At 41.4% G+C, this 20,441-nt stretch overlaps 1 protein-coding gene across 4 annotated transcripts in view; it reads right to left on the reverse strand.

Moving 5' to 3' along the window:
* The window catches only part of si:dkey-33i11.9 (synapse differentiation-inducing gene protein 1-like), a 30,172-nt gene that overhangs the window by 412 nt on the left and 9,319 nt on the right, over window positions 1-20,441 (reverse strand). The window contains exon 3 of one of the 4 annotated variants that reach the window (XM_056602248.1): window positions 146-4,598. The exons of 1 other annotated variant lie outside the window; for it this stretch is intronic. In XM_056602248.1, the coding sequence (XP_056458223.1) occupies window positions 4,449-4,598 (150 nt within the window). In that variant the 3' untranslated portion in view covers window positions 146-4,448. Of the gene's footprint in view, window positions 1-145; window positions 4,599-5,732; window positions 6,503-13,544; window positions 14,016-20,441 lie in introns of those variants that run through there. 2 more of the 4 variants (XM_056602247.1, XM_056602250.1) reach the window with 2 other exon arrangements.

A 20,441-nucleotide genomic window follows, 5' to 3' on the forward strand; every position in this document is an offset into this window, starting at 1 on the left:
CACACACACACACACACACACGCACACACACACACACACGCACACACACACACACACACACATCAAGGGGGTTGGGAGAGAACAACAACCGTGACTGGCACGAAATCAACCCAACTCTGACCTTTTTGGCCCAAGCCTCGAAGAATGGTAACAATTATGTGGGAAGGCGGACAATGACCATGGGTTCTGGCTTCTGTTAACTTAGTTACTGAAACTAGCACAATGGACATCTGTTGATGTGACTTAGGCTACCCTCAATCGTTTTATTGTGGATCCAAGAGAAGGTGTTTTCTCTTGATTGAGGCCAATATAAATCATAATTATTGTTTGCAAAGTCCACTATTTAGGTAGCATCACCTGAAGCATTGGTGCGCATAGTTTAAACAAAGATGAGAGTAACAAACCAGGATATGACACCATGACAACTTCCTCTATATGCATTGTTGGGAAATTATGAGTCATCTTTCAAACCATACCGCTTCCAACAGCTGCTTTGCGTTAGTCCACTTTAGATGAGAGATTCAAAACACTTTCATTTTCTGAAGCTGCAAAGTAGCCCAAGTCTAAGTGCAAACAGCCACGAAAACCAGCACTTTTATTGTTAAGGTGAACTTTGTGTTTGGTGTATCAAATATGGATCTTTCCGGGCAACATGCGAGGACATTTGGGGTGAGATGAGAGTGCAATGAAGACGGTAATGAACCAAGGGGAGATAATTCAAGTAATAAGAGGAAGTAGATAGGTTACAGCGCCATGGCAATTCAATTATACGTAATGATTCATTAGTTCACAGGTCATTATCTACTATAATCTATGAATACTGGGGACAAAGCAACAACAGCAATTGGGAGATACAGGAAATAGAGATAGGAACAGTTTGGCACAAGAGTCATAAACAACTTTATAGTTGTTTATAGACAGCTAGGCATATATAGAACTTCATAAATGGTTATACATCAAACTTATTTTTATAAAATAACCAACTTGAAGATGGTATATGTGACTCAGTTTGCGGAAAATGTAAAACCCTTCGTCTTATTTCTCCTGCCAAATTACCTTGAGTGTTTGCGTGTGTGTGTTTCTTTTTTTATTCGATTTCTCTGCAAATTATTATAACAAATAAATGAGTGCAAAGACCACATGTATTAAACTCAAATGTTTGTCACTTTATTCATGCATAAATGTGATATATGTATCACAAATGATGTAGGCCTATGAACATTAATACATCATACAACATTTGACAATGTAAAAATCTGCTAAGATGTGTATGTTTAAAGGGTATAGAATGTGAGGATTTCGTAGTGAAATACAGAATATAGTAAATATGGAGGAAAGCATAAATGCTTTGCAGCAGTGAGACAACGCTGAATTTATTTTTGCACAACTTTTGGCTGTCCATGTGTTCTGCGTGCAAAGACAGAGCAGAAAAAACGATTTTTCTTTGATATGATCAACATTTTACTGGAGGATTGAAATCAGTAATGGACGTTGTAGTTGGAAAATTGATAAATATGCACATATCGTTTAAACTTTCAATTATTTTCCTTTGTTGGTTTCGAAATTCTGAAACTTTATAATCAACTTAATATATTTCTTCGGAAAAGTGCTGCAGTGTAAAACGTCTAAGGCCTAAGCATATGCTAACAACGCTACATATTTAAAGACGTAAATGTTGAGTAAAATACCAATGGGCCTACACCAACTGCGCAATCTTAAACCTTAAAACAAAATTACTTGATTGGATCAAAAGATCAACAAACTTAGATTGGGGCTGATTAGCGAGTATGGTATGAGTGATAGATAGATATTCATGCTAGATATTCTCTCTCTCCATGGCTCTAGGTACGACTAAACCGAGATAGTCCAATTAGACTAATTTAACGATGGTGTACAGGAGGATGAAGGCTAGTCCGATTCCCAGAGCCACGAGGTTCAGCGTTCGGGCCGTTTTGCTCTTCCTCTCCGCGGTGATCTGGTCGCCGGCCATGTTGGCATCACGGGTCTAAAGGAGGGGGAGGGTGTGAGGGGGGGTGGAGGTTGGACACATGAGGGGCGTAAGGAAGGAGGAGAATAGCAAGACAAATTGTGAGATTAGAGCAAGCCCCCGAGAGCACTTTAATCATGGACCTATTAAAGAAGACTTTAATAGGTCCATGCGGGAGCAATGCATACTGCCGCAATCCACCAGTGCTCAGTCAGCGGCCAAGCCTGGTATTGCAGCTGTGTAACCGGGCTGTGGACGGGTCCCTCGATTCAATTGGCCCAGAAGTAGGCCTGTGTCTCCGCAAAAAATGTCTGGATATCAATCAAAGGCTCATAATTATCTTTATACCATGTACTAATAAAATGTAAGTTTTCTCTTTTCAAAACGCCACCTCAAGCGTTTTATTTTTTGCAGGAGAAGGAGAGGTGGGCAGCTGAGAAGGAGTTGAGGTGAAACAAATGTTGTTTCGGCCAGGCATCCGAGAGGGCTCAGTGCCCTCCGTTAACTTGTCGTGTCCGAGGTTTTTCCTTTTACTTAACATGAATGACGTTGATGGTTTTTGGGCACTTTGTTGACTTTTTATCGCTTAAAGTCGCCGAGGGATGTATAGACAGACCTCTCGCTTATGATGCTACAATGCTACACACCGAAATATTTCTGCATCCGGCACGTCATGCACTAGGGCGTGGCTGGCTCCCAAGATGCCATTTTTGAATCCGCTGTCCTTTCTTTAATAGGTCCATGGATTAGAGCCATGGACCTATTAAAGAAAGGACAGCATAGTTAGGTCCATGGATTAGAGCCCCCCCAAAAAAAATTAAATTGTTCAGCACAGCCAATGACAAGAAGGATAGTTTGTGACGGAGTTAGCAACATTAGCGAATAATGAAGAAGAGGAAAAGGGTGAGGCGTAGATATGGTATTTGAAAGTCAGTTTATTAGACTTGGGCGGTATTATGGTATTATACCAGGATTTTAGAAATACAGTCTAGGGCTGGGCGATTAATCGTATTTTAATTGTAATTTCGATTTTAGCATAAAACGATCACAAAATTAATATAATCACGTTTTTAGACTTTTATTTTATTTTTTTATTAAATGTTTTATAGAAAGTGCAGTCTAGAACAGCTGGATACATATTCATTATTTTGGTTTGAACATGTTCTTTTTGACCATTTTGTGTATTTTTTTTAAGGCTAAATTTCACAGTTCTCAATTACATAGGGTTTTTTGGGAGCGACTGGCTGAATAAATACATCATGTTTTCAAACTCAAAAATAATCGTTTGTATAATAGTGATTTCAATATTGACCAAAATAATCGTGATTATGATTTTTTCCATAATCAAGCAACCCTACCGACGGCATTAGGCCAGTGGAGCACCGGCTTGAATCAAACGCACATTAATCGGTTAATACCGGTCAAACTGCCTTGACATACGTGTTGCCCATCTATTCATTGTTCTATGGGCCATGAGTGTTTGATCCCAGCAAGACTTGTCTTGACTTGGCTAATTGCAGGTTAGACATGGACCTCTATCACCAGCAGCTCAGCTTTGAAATTACATGGGTGAGAATGAAAAACGAGATGCGGCCCAAGCCCAGAGCTTTGGGATAAAAAGACAAATACCCAAATGGCAGTACTTAGTAATCAAGTGATACCACAGGGAAAAAAGGTACAAATGCAACTTTCTTGCATTTTCAATCTGCAAACATTTTCAAACTCCATCTTTTTACAAATGTTTGTAACTTTATTCATGCATAAATGTGATATATTTATCCAAAATGGTGTATGAACATTAGTACATCATACATTTATTTAACAAACATGATTGACAACCGATATATGTAAAAATCTGCTAAGTTAAAGATGTGTTTGTTTAAATGGTATAGAATGTGAGGATGTCTTAGTGAAATCAAGAATATAGTAAATATGGTGGAAAGCATAAATGCTTTGCAGCAGTGACACAATGCTGAACTTATATTTGCATAACTTTTGGATGTCCACGTGTTCTGCGTGCTGTATCAAAGACAGAGCAGAAAAAACTAAAGGGAACACTGATTGACAAGAGACTGTAAAATGATTAATTTTGCTTTGATACGATCAACATTTTATAGGAGTAAATGGAAATCGTAGTTGGAAAAGTGATGAAAAAGCACAAAACTTTCAAACGTTATATTATTTTCCTTTGTTGGTTTCGAAAATTTTAAACTATAAAATTAAACTGTCGAAAGATATTTCTTCGGAAAAGTGCTGCAGTGTAAAACGTCTAACGCCTAAGCATATGCTAATAACGCTACATAGTAAAAGACATAAATGTTGAGTAAAATACCAATGATAAACCAACAGCGTAATCTTACACCTTAGAACAGAATTACTTGATTGGACCAAAAGATCAACAAACTCAGATTGGCGCTGACTAGCCAGTATGGTATGACTAAACCGAGATAAAACAATCAGATTATCGTATGGCTAATACAACAATCACGCCGATGATGTACAGGACGAGGAAGGTGAGGCCGATCCCCAGAGCCACGTGGTTCAGTGTTCGGGCCGTATTGCTCTTCCTCTCGGCGGTGATCTGGTCGCCGGCCATGTTGGCATCACGGGTCTAAAGGAGGGGGAGGGTGTCGGAGGGGGGGTGGAGGTGTGGTTGACACATGAGGGGCGCAAGGAAGGAGGAGAAAAGCAAGACAAAGTGTGAGAAATTAGAGCACTCCAAAAAAAATTAAAACCGTTCAGCACAGCCAACGACAAGAAGGATTAATTTGTGACGGCGTTAGAGCAACATTAGCGAAGATTGAAGAAGCAGAGGAAAAGTCGATGGGCGGAATAAAGGGTGGGGTGTAGATCTCGTTGTTGAAAGACAGAGCTTATTAGTCTTGGGCGGCATTACGGTATTAAACCAGGGTTTTTAGAAGTACCGACGGTATGTGTTAATACCCTGACAAATACAGAAGCTCCTCTTTCTATTCAACCTTCAGACATCTTATGAATACATTTCTTATTCTGTGTATATATGTATATTTTGTCGAGGATTTGAAGCATGACCTATCTATAAATCCAAAATCAGTTCCCCCGCGTAGTTTGAAAGTAGACATTTTAGGGTTAGTAGGGCAAGTAAAGACACGTCCGCAGGTCTGAGCCCTGCGTGTCTAGAGAGGTATACCTGCCCAGGAGATAGGCGGGAAGCAGCACTCCTCTCTACAGAGCCACAGTTTGGGCACCAGAACAACAACAACAGTTTTGCGCAGCCAGTGGAGCTTGAATGAAACGCACATTAACCAGTTCATTCCGGTGAAAATGCCTTGACATACGTGGAGTTGCCCATCTATTCATTGTTCTATGGGCCATGAGTGTTTGATCCCAGCAAGACTTGTCTTGACTTGGCTAATTGCATGTTAGACATGGACCTCTTCACCAGCAGCTCAGCTTTGAAATTACATGGGTGAGAATGAAAAACGAGATGCCGCCCAAGCCTAGAGCTTTGGGATAAAAAGACAAATACCCAAATGGCAGTACTTAGTATTTAGTAATCAAGTGATACCACAATCTCAGTTATGAAATCCAAGGTTATGATTCCAATAAATCAAAAACATTATGTTGAATCAGGCATTCTTGGACAAATGTTTGTAACTTTATTCATGCATAAATGTGATATATATGTATCCCAAATGATGTATGACATTAATAGATCATACAACATTTATTATCAACCCTGATTGACAACGGATGTAAAAATCTGCAAGGTTAAAGATGTGTTTATTTAAATGGTATAGAATGTGAGGATGTCTTAGTGAAACATAGAATATAGAAAATATGGTGGAAAGCATTTGCAGCAGTGACACAATGTTGAACTATAACTTTTGGATGTCCACGTGTTCTGCGTGCTGTATCAAAGACAGAGCAGAAAATACTAAAGGGAACACTGATTGACAAGAGACTGTAAAATGATTAATTTGCGTTGATATGATTAGCTTTGATATGATTTTGCTTTGACATTTTACAGGAGTAAATGGACATCATTTTTGGAAAATTGATTAATATGCACAAAACTTTCAAACAGCAATTATTTTCCTTTGTTGCTTTCGAAATTCGAAATTTTTAAACTATAAAATGAAACTATAAAAAAAATTTCCTTGAAAAAGTGCTGCAGTGTTAAAAACGCCTAAGCATATGCTCATAACGCTACATAGTTAAAGACGTAAATGTTGAGTAAAATACCAATGATAAACCAACAGCGCAATCTTACACCTTAAAACAAAATTACTTGATTGGATCAAAAGATCAACAAACTCAGATTGGGGCTGATTAGCCAGTATGGTATGACTAAACCGAGATAATACAATTAGATTAAAAGTGTCGGTGTATGACAATTGTTTGGATGATTATCATGATAGTCATTATCAGGGAGAAGGCAAGGCCGATTCCCAGGGCCACGTGGTTCAGCGTCCGGGCAGTATTGCTCTTCCTCTCCGCGGTGATCTGGTCGCCGGCCATGTTGGCATCACGGGTCTAAAGGATGGGGAGGGTGTGAGATTAGACTACCCCAAAAAATAAGAAAACAGTTCAGCACAGCCAATGACAAGAAGGATTAGTTTGTGATGGAGTTAGAGCAACATTAGCGAAGATTGAAGAAGAGGAAAAGTCGATGGGCGGAATAAAGGGTGGGGTGTAGATCTCGTTGTTGAAAGACAGAGCTTATTAGTCTTGGGCGGTATTACGGTATTAAACCAGGGTTTTTAGAAGTACCGACGGTATGAGTTAATACCCTGACAAATACAGAAGCTCCTCTTTCCATTCAACCTTCAGACATCTTATGATACATTTCTTATTCTGTGTATATGTATATTTTGGCGAGGATTCGAAGCATGACCTATTATTAAATCCAGTTCCGCCTCTTAGTTTGAAGTAGACATTTTAGAAATTTAGAAAGATATTGTTTATTCAACAGATATTCCTGCTCCGAATCACGAGGGTAAGTAAAGACACGTCCGCAGGTCTGAGCCCTGCGTGTCTAGAGAGGTATTCCTGCCCAGGAGATAGGCGGGAAGCAGCACTCCTCTCTACAGAGCCACAGTTTGGGAATGAAAACGCTTATATCCAAATAGCAGTACTTAGTAATCAATTGATACCACATGAAAAAAAGTTGCAAATGGAAGTTTACTTGCATTTTCTGCACAAAAAAAAGTAAACTTCATCTTTAAGGTGAAATTAAGCGTCTCTGCTGCTTTTCAACTTATTGACCGGCTTCTCGTGCACCTTGTCTACAAACCTCTGCTTCGAGATGCAGAACCAAGCACTGCTACAGCCGTTAGCTACAGCCGTTGTTACGCAAATGCTTTGGTATTGCGAGATTGGAAACAGCTGTGGGCCTGCTGCCGTACATGGCGTTGTTGTGCTAAGACACCAAACCAGAGCCAAGTTCCCCTCCAGTACTTGAGACCTCACTAACATGGCTGCCCAATCAGGCTGACTGCAGCTGGGGGGCAGCTTTTCTAACCAAATCCATCATGTGCTCTAAAAGAAACTGCACCGTTTCCTTCCATCCCACAGAACGGGAAGATGCTTTGATTTATGCTGTGTATAGAGGCGTAGGATGCATATATGGACAGGATACCATTTAAAATGACCTCATAAAGACATAAAATAAGGTGTATGAAAAGAATAAAACACCAGCTCCCAATAAACCTAAAAGGTCTTTCAACATCACCACCCTGAGTCCTTTGTCTGGAGAAGCCCAGGTAAAGTCCCCTCGCTGGAGTTTGGCACTGGCACTGCAACGCGGGTAGGTGCGGTTCACCTGGCCGCATCATTTATTAGATCTCATAAATACATAAAAGAAGGTGTATGAAAAGAATAAAACACCGGGCCCGTATCATTATCAAAACACTGTCACAATAAACCGCTCTTTCAACATCAGCACCCTGAGTCCTTTGTCTGACGCTGGTAGGTGCGGCTCACCTGGCCGCATCATAACAGACTTTACCAGGTGAGGCTACTTAAACCAGCCATCATCCACACACACACACACACACACACATTATTAATTTATAATGATGATAATAATAATAGCTTCTTTTTTTTAAAGCGCTTATCTTGGTACTCAAAGACGCTTTACAAAAAGGGATACATACAGACAGTACAGACACTCAAACAAGAGGCAAATAAACAAAACTACAACAATAGACCACACATTAAGAGAGAGAGAGTGGAAGATGGCGGAGGTTGATTCGTCAGATGTTGTAGGTGGTCCTGAAGGGATGGGATTTAAGATGACTTTTGAACAAAAGGAGTGTATCAGAGTTTCAGAGGTTCATAACGCCTCATGTATTTAAGTATACTTAAAGTATAAGGTATTTTTCTGTTCAACATTTCAATGTATTCAAAATGGATTTTGATAGATCCATAAAGCGTTAACAAAAGGGGCAAGAAAAGTGGGATGAAAGTAGGGCCGCTCGATTATGGAAAAAGTAATAATTACGATTATTTTGGTCAATATTGAAATCACGATTATTCAAACGATTATTTTTGTGTTTGAAAACATAATGCATTTATTCAGCATTTCTCTCCAAAAAAACCCTTGTAACAGAGAACTTGGACATTTCTAACCAAAAAATACACAAAATGTTAAAAAAGAAAATGTAAAAATCGAAATAATGCACAAATATGTATCAACAAATATTTTATTTATTGATTATAGTTTGGAGATCGTTTGACCCATAAATTTAAATCACGATCAAAATCAGATTATTTCCTAGATGAAAGTATTTTTTGTTACCACCAATTTAACCATAATTTCACTAGAGTTAAACGATCAGACCAGCGCAGCTTCATAGATGAATATAACTTGGTTCGTGTGTAGCGGGTTGTTATCTATTACGGCCATAAGCTTGGAAAATGGCACCTACCACACAGTTTTGCAAGCATACCCAATGTGTTGTGCAAACTGTGTTATCTCAATCCAAGAGTTTGGTCTGTTTCTGGGGCTTTTAGATATGTTCCCTGTGAAATAACCTTTCACTTCAAACACCTGTTGGTACTGGTTTACAAAGCTCATGTGGGGCAGAAGCATTAAAGGCTGTCCTTATCATTTATTATATTGCAAATCCCAGGGAGTACCTTAGTTATGTTGTATTGGGGTCTCTCTTGGGCTGATACCCCTGAAAATTAATCCACAGAACGTTCCGAAACCTCATCGATAGAAATTCCTTGTTTGCGTGAACTTAAGAAAACCACCGTAGTGGACCAATGATAACTAGAACTGCAAGCAGTTATCCAGGGGTCCAAGAGATGTGCATTTCGCCGGCACAACGCGAAGCATGTGTTCAAAACGCTACCGTGAACCTGTGGATTTAAAGGTTTTGACGCATTTTCCGCTACCGTATCGTCGTCGGCGGTTGGATCAAAATAGTTTTGCTGATTTCTTGTCGTGTGCGTCTGAAGATGTCGTGTGCAAAGTTTGGTGATTTGCAACGCGAAACATATATTCAAAACGCTACAGTTTCGTCAACGATGGTCAGATCAAAATAGTTTTGCTGATTTCTTGTCGTGTGCTTCTGAAGATGTCGTGTGCAAAGTTTGGTGTCAATTGGGCAAGAAATGTGGGAGTAGTAGTGAAAAGTCAGTTTAGCTGTTTTCGCAATTTTGCATAAGAAAAATACAGACGCAAATGGGCGTGCCAAAAGATGCAGCTGACTCCAGTGAATCTGCGCGTATAACGTTTTTGACTGTGGGAGGTTCGGTGTGGGAGTTATAGCCCAAAACATAGCGTTTTCAGAACATTCCATTGGCCAATTAGGAGGCACACAATGTCGTCGCTTTTTGGCGCCACCTTGTGGTGAAATTTTCAGAAGAGAATTTTCCTTTTCCAAATAACTCCCGCCCACATTAATAATTATTGGCCATATTTTCTATATAGACTCGGGTTTTCCCCTTGAAGGTTTCCCTTGACTTTGAAGAACATTCCTTTGGCCAAATAGGAGATACACAATTTTCTTATTTATTGCGCCCTCCTATGGCGATATTTTCCGATTTTTTTATCGAAAGCCATGAAGGGTAGCGCCGAAATGTGTGCAAAATTTGGACTCGATCCGATGTCTAATTTTGGATTTTTGGGGATTTTTGATTTTCGACTTAAAACATAGCTAATAAACACATATTCAAAATGCTACCGTTTCATCGTCGACTGTCGGATCCAAAAAGTTTTCATATTGCTTTTTTGGTGTGCGTCTGAAGATGTTGTGTGCAATGTTTGGTGTCGATTGGGAAAGAAATGTGTGAAGAGTAGGGAAAAGGCAGTTTAGCGGTTTTCGCGATTTTCAAAATATGGACGCAAATGGGCTTGGCCTATGCCAAAGGATGCAGCAGACTCCAGTGAATCTGTGTATATAACGTTTTGGACTGTGGGCGGTTCGGTGTGGGAGTTATAGCTCCAAACGCGTCTTTCCGTGTTATAGCGCCACCTAGTGACTGGCAGGTCTGGAGTTTGTCGTCTGCATAGTCCTCACGTACCTGGATCTAGTCATGCAATTGGCGTGTGTGCACCATTTACGGTTTGGGCTGTGGAGCCACTTTTAGGGGGGAATAATAATAAAAAAAATCCTTACAAAAACAATAGGGATCCAACCTGTTGGCTTGGACCCCTAACTAACTAGCACACGGTACTTTTGTGTGTTTTCACAACAATGGAATCATTGTAATGAGCAAGGAACATGTGATCTGTAATTCAGGAACCCCTGACTAAACAGTAATAACAAGTTGCTTCATAACATTACCATTTCGACAGAACTTGATTTATCAATAACCAACGCTACCAGTTAACTTTGTATGGGACACAATAAACCCCAGCTTTTGCTGTGGGACAAAAGTTTAACTTGGTTTAACGTCCAGCTAAAGCATTTGACACAGTGCAGGCATTTGGGGCAGCTGGAGGTCTGTAGGGACAATTGGGTTTTATAATGTGCAATAAATACTTGTGGTTTAGCCTTGCCTTTGGAAGATGCTTGGGTTCTTCTCTGAGTGCATAGTTTTGTACCTTCCCTAGCCATGCTTACATAGAATCTTTCAAAAAACCTAGCCTTAAGGTGTAGTTTGTTAGGCAGTAATATATAATAAAAAAAAATCTGGCTTTCACAAATTCATGAATGTGATATTGATATTCAGACCACAAAAGGTTTTGAGGACACAGCTATGAAAATGAAGCATGGGAACCAGACTAATCTCACGTTTCATTTGCTCTGCAGATAGGTCAGTTTCCCCTCCCATACAAAAGTATTTTCTGCCCGGTACGGGATTGGTCGGTTGTGATTGGTCCGTCCATCGCGTAGCAGGCAGAAAGCTTTTTATATGGGGGGGGGAGTAGGACCATATCTGCAGAGCAATGAAACATGAGCTTGCAAGATTTGTCTCATTCCAAGGCTAATGAAAATCTATACGGTTGCCATTGTACTAGATCATAGCCCTCTTGCCAACTACTGGGTAAGAGGGCTAGCATGACATGGCAGGTATATCGGGATACTGATGACATAGTTGAAGTAGATATGGATTCCAGCAGTAAGAAATAAATATAAACACAGTAAAACAAAACAGCAAATGGGCACATACGGAAGAACACGCACAAACATACAATTCACTGTTTCCCGAAACACTGTATTGTTAAGGCGGCCGCCTTAACAAACAATAGGGCCCCGCCTTGACTACCAATGTATAAAAAAAGATACTGTATATATATTATTAGATATTTTTTTATTGACAAAAAATAAAGATAAATAATGCATTGGTAATACTTTTCACAACAATAGTCCTGCCATAGAGCTTTCTGAATGTAATTGAAACGGCGGCATCAGGCGGCAAATACACCTCTTTCCTTACCCCCTTGTTTCAGTTGTTTTGCCCTCTTTTTCATGTTTCCCTGCCAACTCCCAATTACCCAGATCCAAACCAATTCTACTGCGCTTCCTTCAAAAAGCAGCCGTCTTTGTGAAGCAGACAGGCTGGCTAACTTCCTCTCTTCCTCTGCCTTCTTCCAGTGGACCCAACTTGTGCTCTTATTTTAGTTTGAGAAAGACCAAAGCCAATGACCCAGTATGGACCGAAATAATTATAAGAGTGCCAAGAGATGGAGAGAAAACATTGATCGTCATTTCTGCAATCCATATCTGTCTGGCGTTGCCACTGAACAAGAAGCCCACTGGGCTTTGTTGGGCTGTCTGCATACATCATTATATGAACGGGATCAGCAACATTCCAGTGTTTGCTTTCAAATGCAATGACTTAGGCTGTGCATCCCGCTAAACTCGACGCGGTATTAACAAACTATATTTAGTTATCATTATTATTCCAGCCATTTATTACAATACATTTTTAGTTCTTATTTCCTTCAGAACTTAGTCTCAAGTTGTAGCCATATGATATAATGTTGACTAAATTACCATTAGCATATTACTATGAATATGATATTACTTAACATTACCAACAGAAAGGGAACAGAAAGGCTCACCTAAAGGAAAATGCTTCATTCTTTTGGCTACATAGCTCAATGGTTGGTACAGTATGCATCTCCCTTCCTGCCTGCTGCAACAAATGGATCGAATAATGTTATGGCTCTAAAGCCGTTGCTGTTATCCATCTGTGTCTTTACAGTATGTAAGTAAGCACAGAGTAACGCTCTCAGCAAAAATCTGAGCGTGGCAACCGCTTTCCTATTGTTGCTGTATGTAACGCATTAGCCATCATCAGATACCATACATCTTTACATAGTGGTTAAGATTACATTTCCATTTTTGAATAAAAAACAACAACATGGTAGCTTTGCAATTCTACACCATGTTTAGGCAACACGTCTATATCTCATACACATGTTGTATTGTGAGCACTCTCTAATATTAGATAAAAACATGATAATAAAGTCACCCTGGATGTCTAGTTTTCTATTAATTTTCTATGAATCTATTTTTTAAGCAAGGAGACCTTCAAGCAAACTCTATTGAAATTCTCCCCGAAAAAAAAGGCAATTGTTTTCGGAGGATGCAACTTTCTATCCAACAATTTTCCATTGAAAAACAACAGGGAGATTCTGGTAGAAACCACAGAAGCCGGAAATGATTCAACCACCGTTACGATGCCAGATTGACTTCCAGTAAACCCAGGAAGACGGGACAGAAAGAGCAGACCCACTGAGGATCAACAGGGTCCATCCGTTGTGGGATTTTAAAAGCTATAATATAAATTGCCACTATATTTTACACAAACTTGCATTTGAATTCGATTTTTTGGAAACTCTATTTATTATATATTATATTTATTTATCCATACGAAGTGTAAACCCCTGGATTTTAAACGGATACCTATCCTAGCTTTTTAAATGGGATCTCATGAGCCACTGCTGTAAATGAGGAGCGGATGTCAGCTTGTTCTCCACAAACATAACCTAAAACACTTTCGATTCCTGGGAAATGGGTTGGGTGAGGCTCAGCTTGGTGACTGCAAGGAAAATAACACTTATCTTTTAAGTTACCCCCCCCCCCCCCCCCCCGTATCACAATACAAAAAGCCTTTTGACAAAAAGGAAATTCCAGGCAATTTATGTCTCAAGCCAAGTTACAGAATGCAGAAACCAGAAGTTACGGACAAGGTTCCTTTATTAACAGTCAGAAGAGAACAGTATGACAGAGTGCGAATATAATAACGTAGTCACACCTTTTAATCACAGACCTGTTTTAAAAAAGTATTTAATAAAAAAAGAAATGGAATAATAGCCAATAAAAGCTGAACATTTGAAATACTGTGGACGTAGATAGGTGGCAAGGTTTGGGAGGCATAACAAAGAACAAGAAAGCCTAAGAACAGTTGAGCGAGCATCGCAGTAAACCGAGATAATAAAATTGGATTATCGGAAGAATATGAAGATCATTGAGAGAATGAAGAAAGTGAGCCCGATGCCCAGAGACACGTGGTTCAGCACTCGGGACGTTCTGCTGTTCTTCTCCGCGCTGATCTGGTCGCCGGCCATGTTGGCATCGCGGGTCTAAAGGATGGGGAGGAGGGGGGGGGGGGGGGGAGTCGTGTGGATGACCGGTGAGGGGGGCGCAAGGAATGAGGAAAAGAGCAAGACAAAGTGAGAGATTAGAGCCCAAGAAAAAGGAAAACAGTTCACAACAGCCAAGGGCCCTTTCTCTATCCGAGTTCTTGTCTGATCTTGTGTTATTGCGTCCTTGTTAAACGTCCTCTTATGTTTGTCGAGTTCTCCCCCAACAAATTTGCCAAGAACGGGTAAAATTCCCAGAAGTGTCATCTAACCCGTGGCTGCGTTCCAAATCCCATACTTCTTTTTACTTCTCAGTACGTACTGCGTCTACCCTTACAAAGTGGGTACTGTTGCATAAAGAATGCAACCACAATTAGGAAATACTGCAGGGGATGTCACTGATTAGCACACCCAACGTGAGCAAAGAACATGCTGGTACTGAGAAACGCGACTGGGTGTAGCCCAACATCCTGGTATTTTTAACATACTGCATTTTCCATTCTATGTATGAGGACACACTAAATCTGTTTCTTGCATACTAAATCTGAATGGTGGCATGGGTATTGGGACGCAGGGAAAGTTACCTGGCAGCACAGATATCCCAGCGGTCATTTCGCCATTCGAGCCAGGAGGGGCAAGAGGCAGAACTTGCAAACAATGGAATATATATATATTTTTTATGAATATACTATTTCATCCCTAAAGTCACATCTGATCATGTTTTAGGCGAGGAATCAATTGCGTTGATTTCAAATGTTGGCAGTTTTACCGGAATTGATTCGGAAATGTCTGTCAACGATCTCGGAGTCGAGAAGCTCCATACTCGACTGCTGGTAACGTTAACGCTCCCAGACCCCCTCGGCGCACGGTCCACAGCAGCTAACGGAGAGGACGGCGGAGAACAACCAGGCCAACTTCTAATTGAGAAAGGCCCACTATGACAAGAGGGACGAGAGCAAAGGTAGCGAAGAACGAAAAAGATTGGAGAAATCAAGGGTGGATCAGGGAGGTCGAGATTGAAAGATGGAACGTATAAGGCTTGATCTTAATTAGACTGGAGATGGTATTATGGTTGAAAAGTCATTTAGAAATTATAAAGGTATACTTCCATACCGACAAAAATACAGATGTTACGCTTTCCATTGAACGTGTTTTCCAACATCTCATAAATACCCCCGTTGGGATTATATCGTATTATGTCGCATATTCGCATGGTGGCAATATGTTTGACTCTACAGTTTCACCTGCATTTATTTGCTACTGGCCAGGTGTAAAAATAACTTTAGCCGCAGCTTTTTCCGGCAAGTTTTGCAGATATCGTCTTTAACATTCTTTGCGTATCCGAAATACTCCTACATTGACGACTACAGGTGATTTTTGGGTGGATACAAAGCTTCAATGATTGGTCCCCCAGACTGCTATTGTAGCGTATCCCTCCTCAAACTGGTTTCAACTTTTTTTTCGTTCACCTGCAGGTTGTGCCAGTAACTTTGGTTCAATTTTCCTCACTGTGCAAAAAAAATGCAATTAGTACAATATCACCTTTTTAAGAGACCAGATGCACTCGGTGTAGCTTAGCCTGGTTACCAAACGTACCAAACCAGGGGGCTCTTATATCAGGGTAAATAATGAAACCGGTTAAGTGCCTTCCTTCTCTCTATGGAGCCATTGTTGTTGCATCGGGCAATTAAAAAGTACCCTGCCTTAAACATAGCGAAACTTAATCAATATTAACCTGGATACGTCTCATGATTCAAAATGTCTGCAATAGACCTAATATACCTTTAGCTGAACCTTAATGCAAATCCAACTTTCATTTCATTTTAATTCTACAAAGTAAATCGTTCAATATGCAAGTTATTTCTCAATATAAAATATTTTTTTTAATAGCAGCTGTTACCTACCGTTGGGCATAGATGCAAGACAAACTGTGAAAAGTATCAAACCCAAAGATGTTTTACCCCATCCCAAAATCTTGTGTGTTGAGGAAATATTATCCTGCTCCACTAATGTACTGATCATGCACTTTAATGAGTACCTCAGAGGCTTTCAAGAGATGAAGAGCAGTGCAGCAGAAATGCCATCATACAGTTATATCAAAGCACATTATGAATTGTATGCATCACGTTGCCATGCAATGCCATCTATTAGAAACGAAGATGGACATTTGGTTTGTTACATTGTCTTTTTTGTTCTGTTGGAGGACAAAGAGGAACATTTAAATACCAATTAAAGAGAGATAAATGGCCAATTGTCTTATATAAGCTGCTATCCAATAACATCCCCCATTTGGAAGTGGCGTGTTAACCGATATCAGTCTCCCTGAGCCAGACACCTGATCACAAGCGTACTGCCGGTTTACTGCAAGGTTAAGAAACCCAGGATCAAGGTCCCTTAACCACCTGACGATAGTTGTATCAATCCCTTTTCCTGGGATTTGGGGTGTTGTTTTGGGTCTCTGGTGCTCCCACACACATACAAACTTTGAAAAAAGACTTTTTTAGTAAGATATAAGCTTCTGAGAGTACCCAGCCTACAGTTACCAAACGAGCGAGTCAGTTTCGGCGCCCCCTCCTACGTAGGAAGGGGTTACAAATTGAATATTACCTCCCACTTCCCCACCCCCCTCCAATCAGAGCATAGCTAAGATTTTGTGGACCAGCGGACCAGTGGTTGGCGGAGATGTTCGAGTATTTCAGAAGCAGGGATGTTCCATGCAGTTTACCATGTGACTACCGGGCAGGGATCCCGGCAGCTCCGGCAGGGGGAGTGCCGCCGAAGCTCTGGCGGCAGTCCGGCAGGGGGAGCTCGACGGCAGTCCGTCAGCTACGGCGGCGGAGCTTCGGCGGCATTCCGTCTGCTCAGCTCCAGTAGAACAATCCCTTTCTCCTCCATTTCGCGGTTCAATCTGGACTTCAGAGAGTCATGGCCAAAGTTCCTTTCCCACAATTCTTCTCAACCATGGCCGAGATAACCCCCACTACGAGTCTTTACTTGTAATGGAAGAACCAGAGACATCAGACGTAGCCTTTATGATTCATAATATTATCCGAGGCACACATAGCTTTTGGCCGTGATATTAGATATAATATCATATACATAGGCAAGGCGCAAATACTTATATATATTATTATTATATTATATTATATTATATAGATATAGGGTTAGATAGATAAACATTCCGTAAACGGTAACCATCACTTGTCCTCCATGCTGTGGTTCACTCTGACAGCTCATTGGTCAATGCGCAGCAGCTCATTTGCATTAAAGCCAGACACCAGAAACAGCGCATTCTGAAGGGACTGAAACAGAGGGGAATAGCAGTAGGCAATTTTTTTTCCCCATAAAAGCTATTTCCAGCAAACAGCTTATAAAAAACATGTTTTTTCTGAACTCATATACTATGTTTAATTGTTGGGAAAACACCATAATATGTCTCCTTTAAAGAAAATCACGACAGCGTAACAGGTCAAAGCAATTTTACCTCAAACCCCAAAGTGTTCAGGTAATCCACACAAAACTACTTCTACCTAGTTGTGGACTGCGGTGTCCGAGAGATTTGGAGAACGCAAACGGTGTGTGGCACATTTCATATACAACATCGCCCATCATGATGTTCATACAGAATGAGGGTACATAAAAGGTATCGCAACCAGGGCTCCAGACTAACTTTTTCACAGGTAACACTGGTGCCACCTAGCTTTTCATTTAGTAGCACCACAACAAATTAGGTAGCACCATTTTTTTTTTTTTGTGAACGGGAGTTCCTCTTTAGCGATGTTGAAGGCGGTGTTAAACTTGATGATCATATCTTCATTCTCCGCCGAGCGATTGCTCTCATCTATCCTATATAAATGACGCAGCAAGACTGTGCACGTGTAGTGTGCAGACCATAGACCAGGGGTGCCCAACCAGTCGATCGCGGTTTACCAGTAGATCGCCGACAGATCCCAAGTCGATCGCGAGGGGTGAAGATTTTTTTTTTTTTCGATTTTTTGGAAACTATTTATTATATATTATATTTATTTATCCATACGAAGTGTAAACCCCTGGATTTTAAACGTATACCTATCCTAGCTGTTTAAATGGGATCTCATGAGCCACTGCTGTAAATGAGGAGCGGATGTCAGCTTGTTCTCCACAAACATAACCTAAAACACTTTCGATTCCTGGGAAATGGGTTGGGTGAGGCTCGGCTTGGTGACAGCAAGGAAACTTGTCACAGGTAACACTGGTGCCAGCTCCGGGAGTGTTTTTCAACTGCTGTTAACAGCAGTTGAAAGCCGTCAACAGTAGTTACACACTCCTAAACGTTGGCATGGCTGAGGGGAAACAAGCTAAGACCTACCATTTTCACCCTGAGTGGGAGGAAGATTATTGATTATCGTTGAGAAGGTGCCGTGCGCAGACGGAATGAAACCCCCACTGAAGTCCGTAGGTTCACGATACAACCCCCCCCCGTCAACAATTGTTCTCTACCCCCCCCCCCCCCCCCCCCCCCCCCCGCTTGAAGGTAGGTTTGCTGGTAGATCTCGGGAGGTTGGCTACTTGAAAAGTAGATCTTGGGTCAAAAAAGGTTGGGCACCCCTGCCATAGACTGTAAAAGGTGCAGACAGACAGGCAGGCAGAGACAGGGAACGAGAGAGAGTAGTGGACTCGCAGGAATGAGCCAGAAAGTAAGATTTTATAATCAACCACAACCGTGGGAGTGGGGAGAGAAAAAAAAAAAGGCATCAAATCCCACCTGAAACACGTTGTTTGTGGTCTATATATTCAATTGTGTTACCTGTTTAACCTTTAGTTTTGTTCAGATTGTTTTCCAACTGCTGGTTTTATGTTCACGTCCCTACTACCACCTAGACAAAGAAGGCTGAGTGTCGCAACACCAACCATAACCTCACCATTATATTTAACACAATTTCAAACGCCAACGCTTAGTTAAAACATAGCATCTCAAGTTATGTGTGATTGCTACAGCCGCTGTCACACACAATGCTTTGGTATTGCGAGATTGGAAACAGCTGTGGGCCTGCTGCCGTACATGGTGTTGTTGTGTGCTAAGAAAATAGGCCAGGGCCTCGTTTCCCTACAGCACTTGAGACCTCACTAACATGGCTGCCCAATCAGGCTGACTGCAGCAGTGTGGCAGACCTCACTAACATGGCTGCCCAATCAGGCTGACTGCAGCAGTGTGGCAGACCTCACTAACATGGCTGCCCAATCAGGCTGACTGCAGCAGTGTGGCAGACCTCACTAACATGGCCGCCCAATCAGGCTGACTGCAGCAGTGTGGCAGACCTCACTAACATGGCCGCCCAATCAGGCTGACTGCAGCAGTGCGGCAGCTTACCTAACCAAATCCATCTTGTGGTCTGTGCGTTCACACCGAACGCGACATTTGTCGCCCGTTCGCGTTTTGTCGCGCCACAAATCATAATCTGTCGCTGTGCAAGTTTTGTCGAATTTGTCGCGCCACAACAAGATAACCACCATTGCATGTCTTTACCTTTTGTGGAAGAGGGAGAGACGTCGGAGGACCCGACGCAGTATATTCATAATATTGTAATGACCACGGAAGAGGCAGTGAATGAAGTATTGAATAGACAGAGACTTATAAGATAGGCCTACCTAATAAACCGTTGGAACACACAAGACCGGAAACATAGCAACGCCGGTAAACAAACCCCGAGAAGCCCAATCCCTATGAGACCTCCCCGCGCTACGGCCATCCGGAGGCGCACTGAGCTTTTGGCCGTGATATTATCTAAACAAATATTACATTATATACTATTATATTATACATAGAGCTCCGGGAGTCGCAAACGGCAACATTCACTTTTTCCTCCATGCTGCAGTTCACCGCGGACTGCGCTGCACTGAGCTTGACGGTTGAACGCTGATTGGCTGTTACGCTACACACGTGACTCAGTGGCCACGCTGTTGAACGCTGATTGGCTGTCATCACGCGAAATTCGCGTCAAAGTTGAAATATTTCAACTCAAGCGAATTTGTCAAGGCACAAATCCTCGTGAACGCTCTCGCCTGTGCACGGCGAAAGTGTGGCGCGACAAATCAAAACGCCGGTTTTCTCTCCCGAAAAATTCACCCGATACGCATCTCTATGTTCACTTTCTATGGCATCTTGTCGCCCGTCGCGTTTGGTGTAAACGCACAAAACTGCACTGTACCCTTTCATCCCACAGAACAGGAAGATGGTTTGCTTGATGCTGTGTAAAGAGGAATAGGATGCATAGGAAAGGATAGCATGCTGAGGGACCACATGATCATATACAAGATGATGTTATCTATAAAATATATACAGACCTCTGAAGAATAACTCCCGCCTCCGAGGCTCCTGGTTCCATCGGTCAAATATCTTACATACAAATGTACACTATAATTAAAGTCCTTAAGTGGTGAGGTTGT

This window comes from Gadus chalcogrammus, chromosome 11, assembly GCF_026213295.1.
Source record: "Gadus chalcogrammus isolate NIFS_2021 chromosome 11, NIFS_Gcha_1.0, whole genome shotgun sequence".
Classification (NCBI taxonomy): Eukaryota; Metazoa; Chordata; class Actinopteri; order Gadiformes; family Gadidae; genus Gadus; species Gadus chalcogrammus.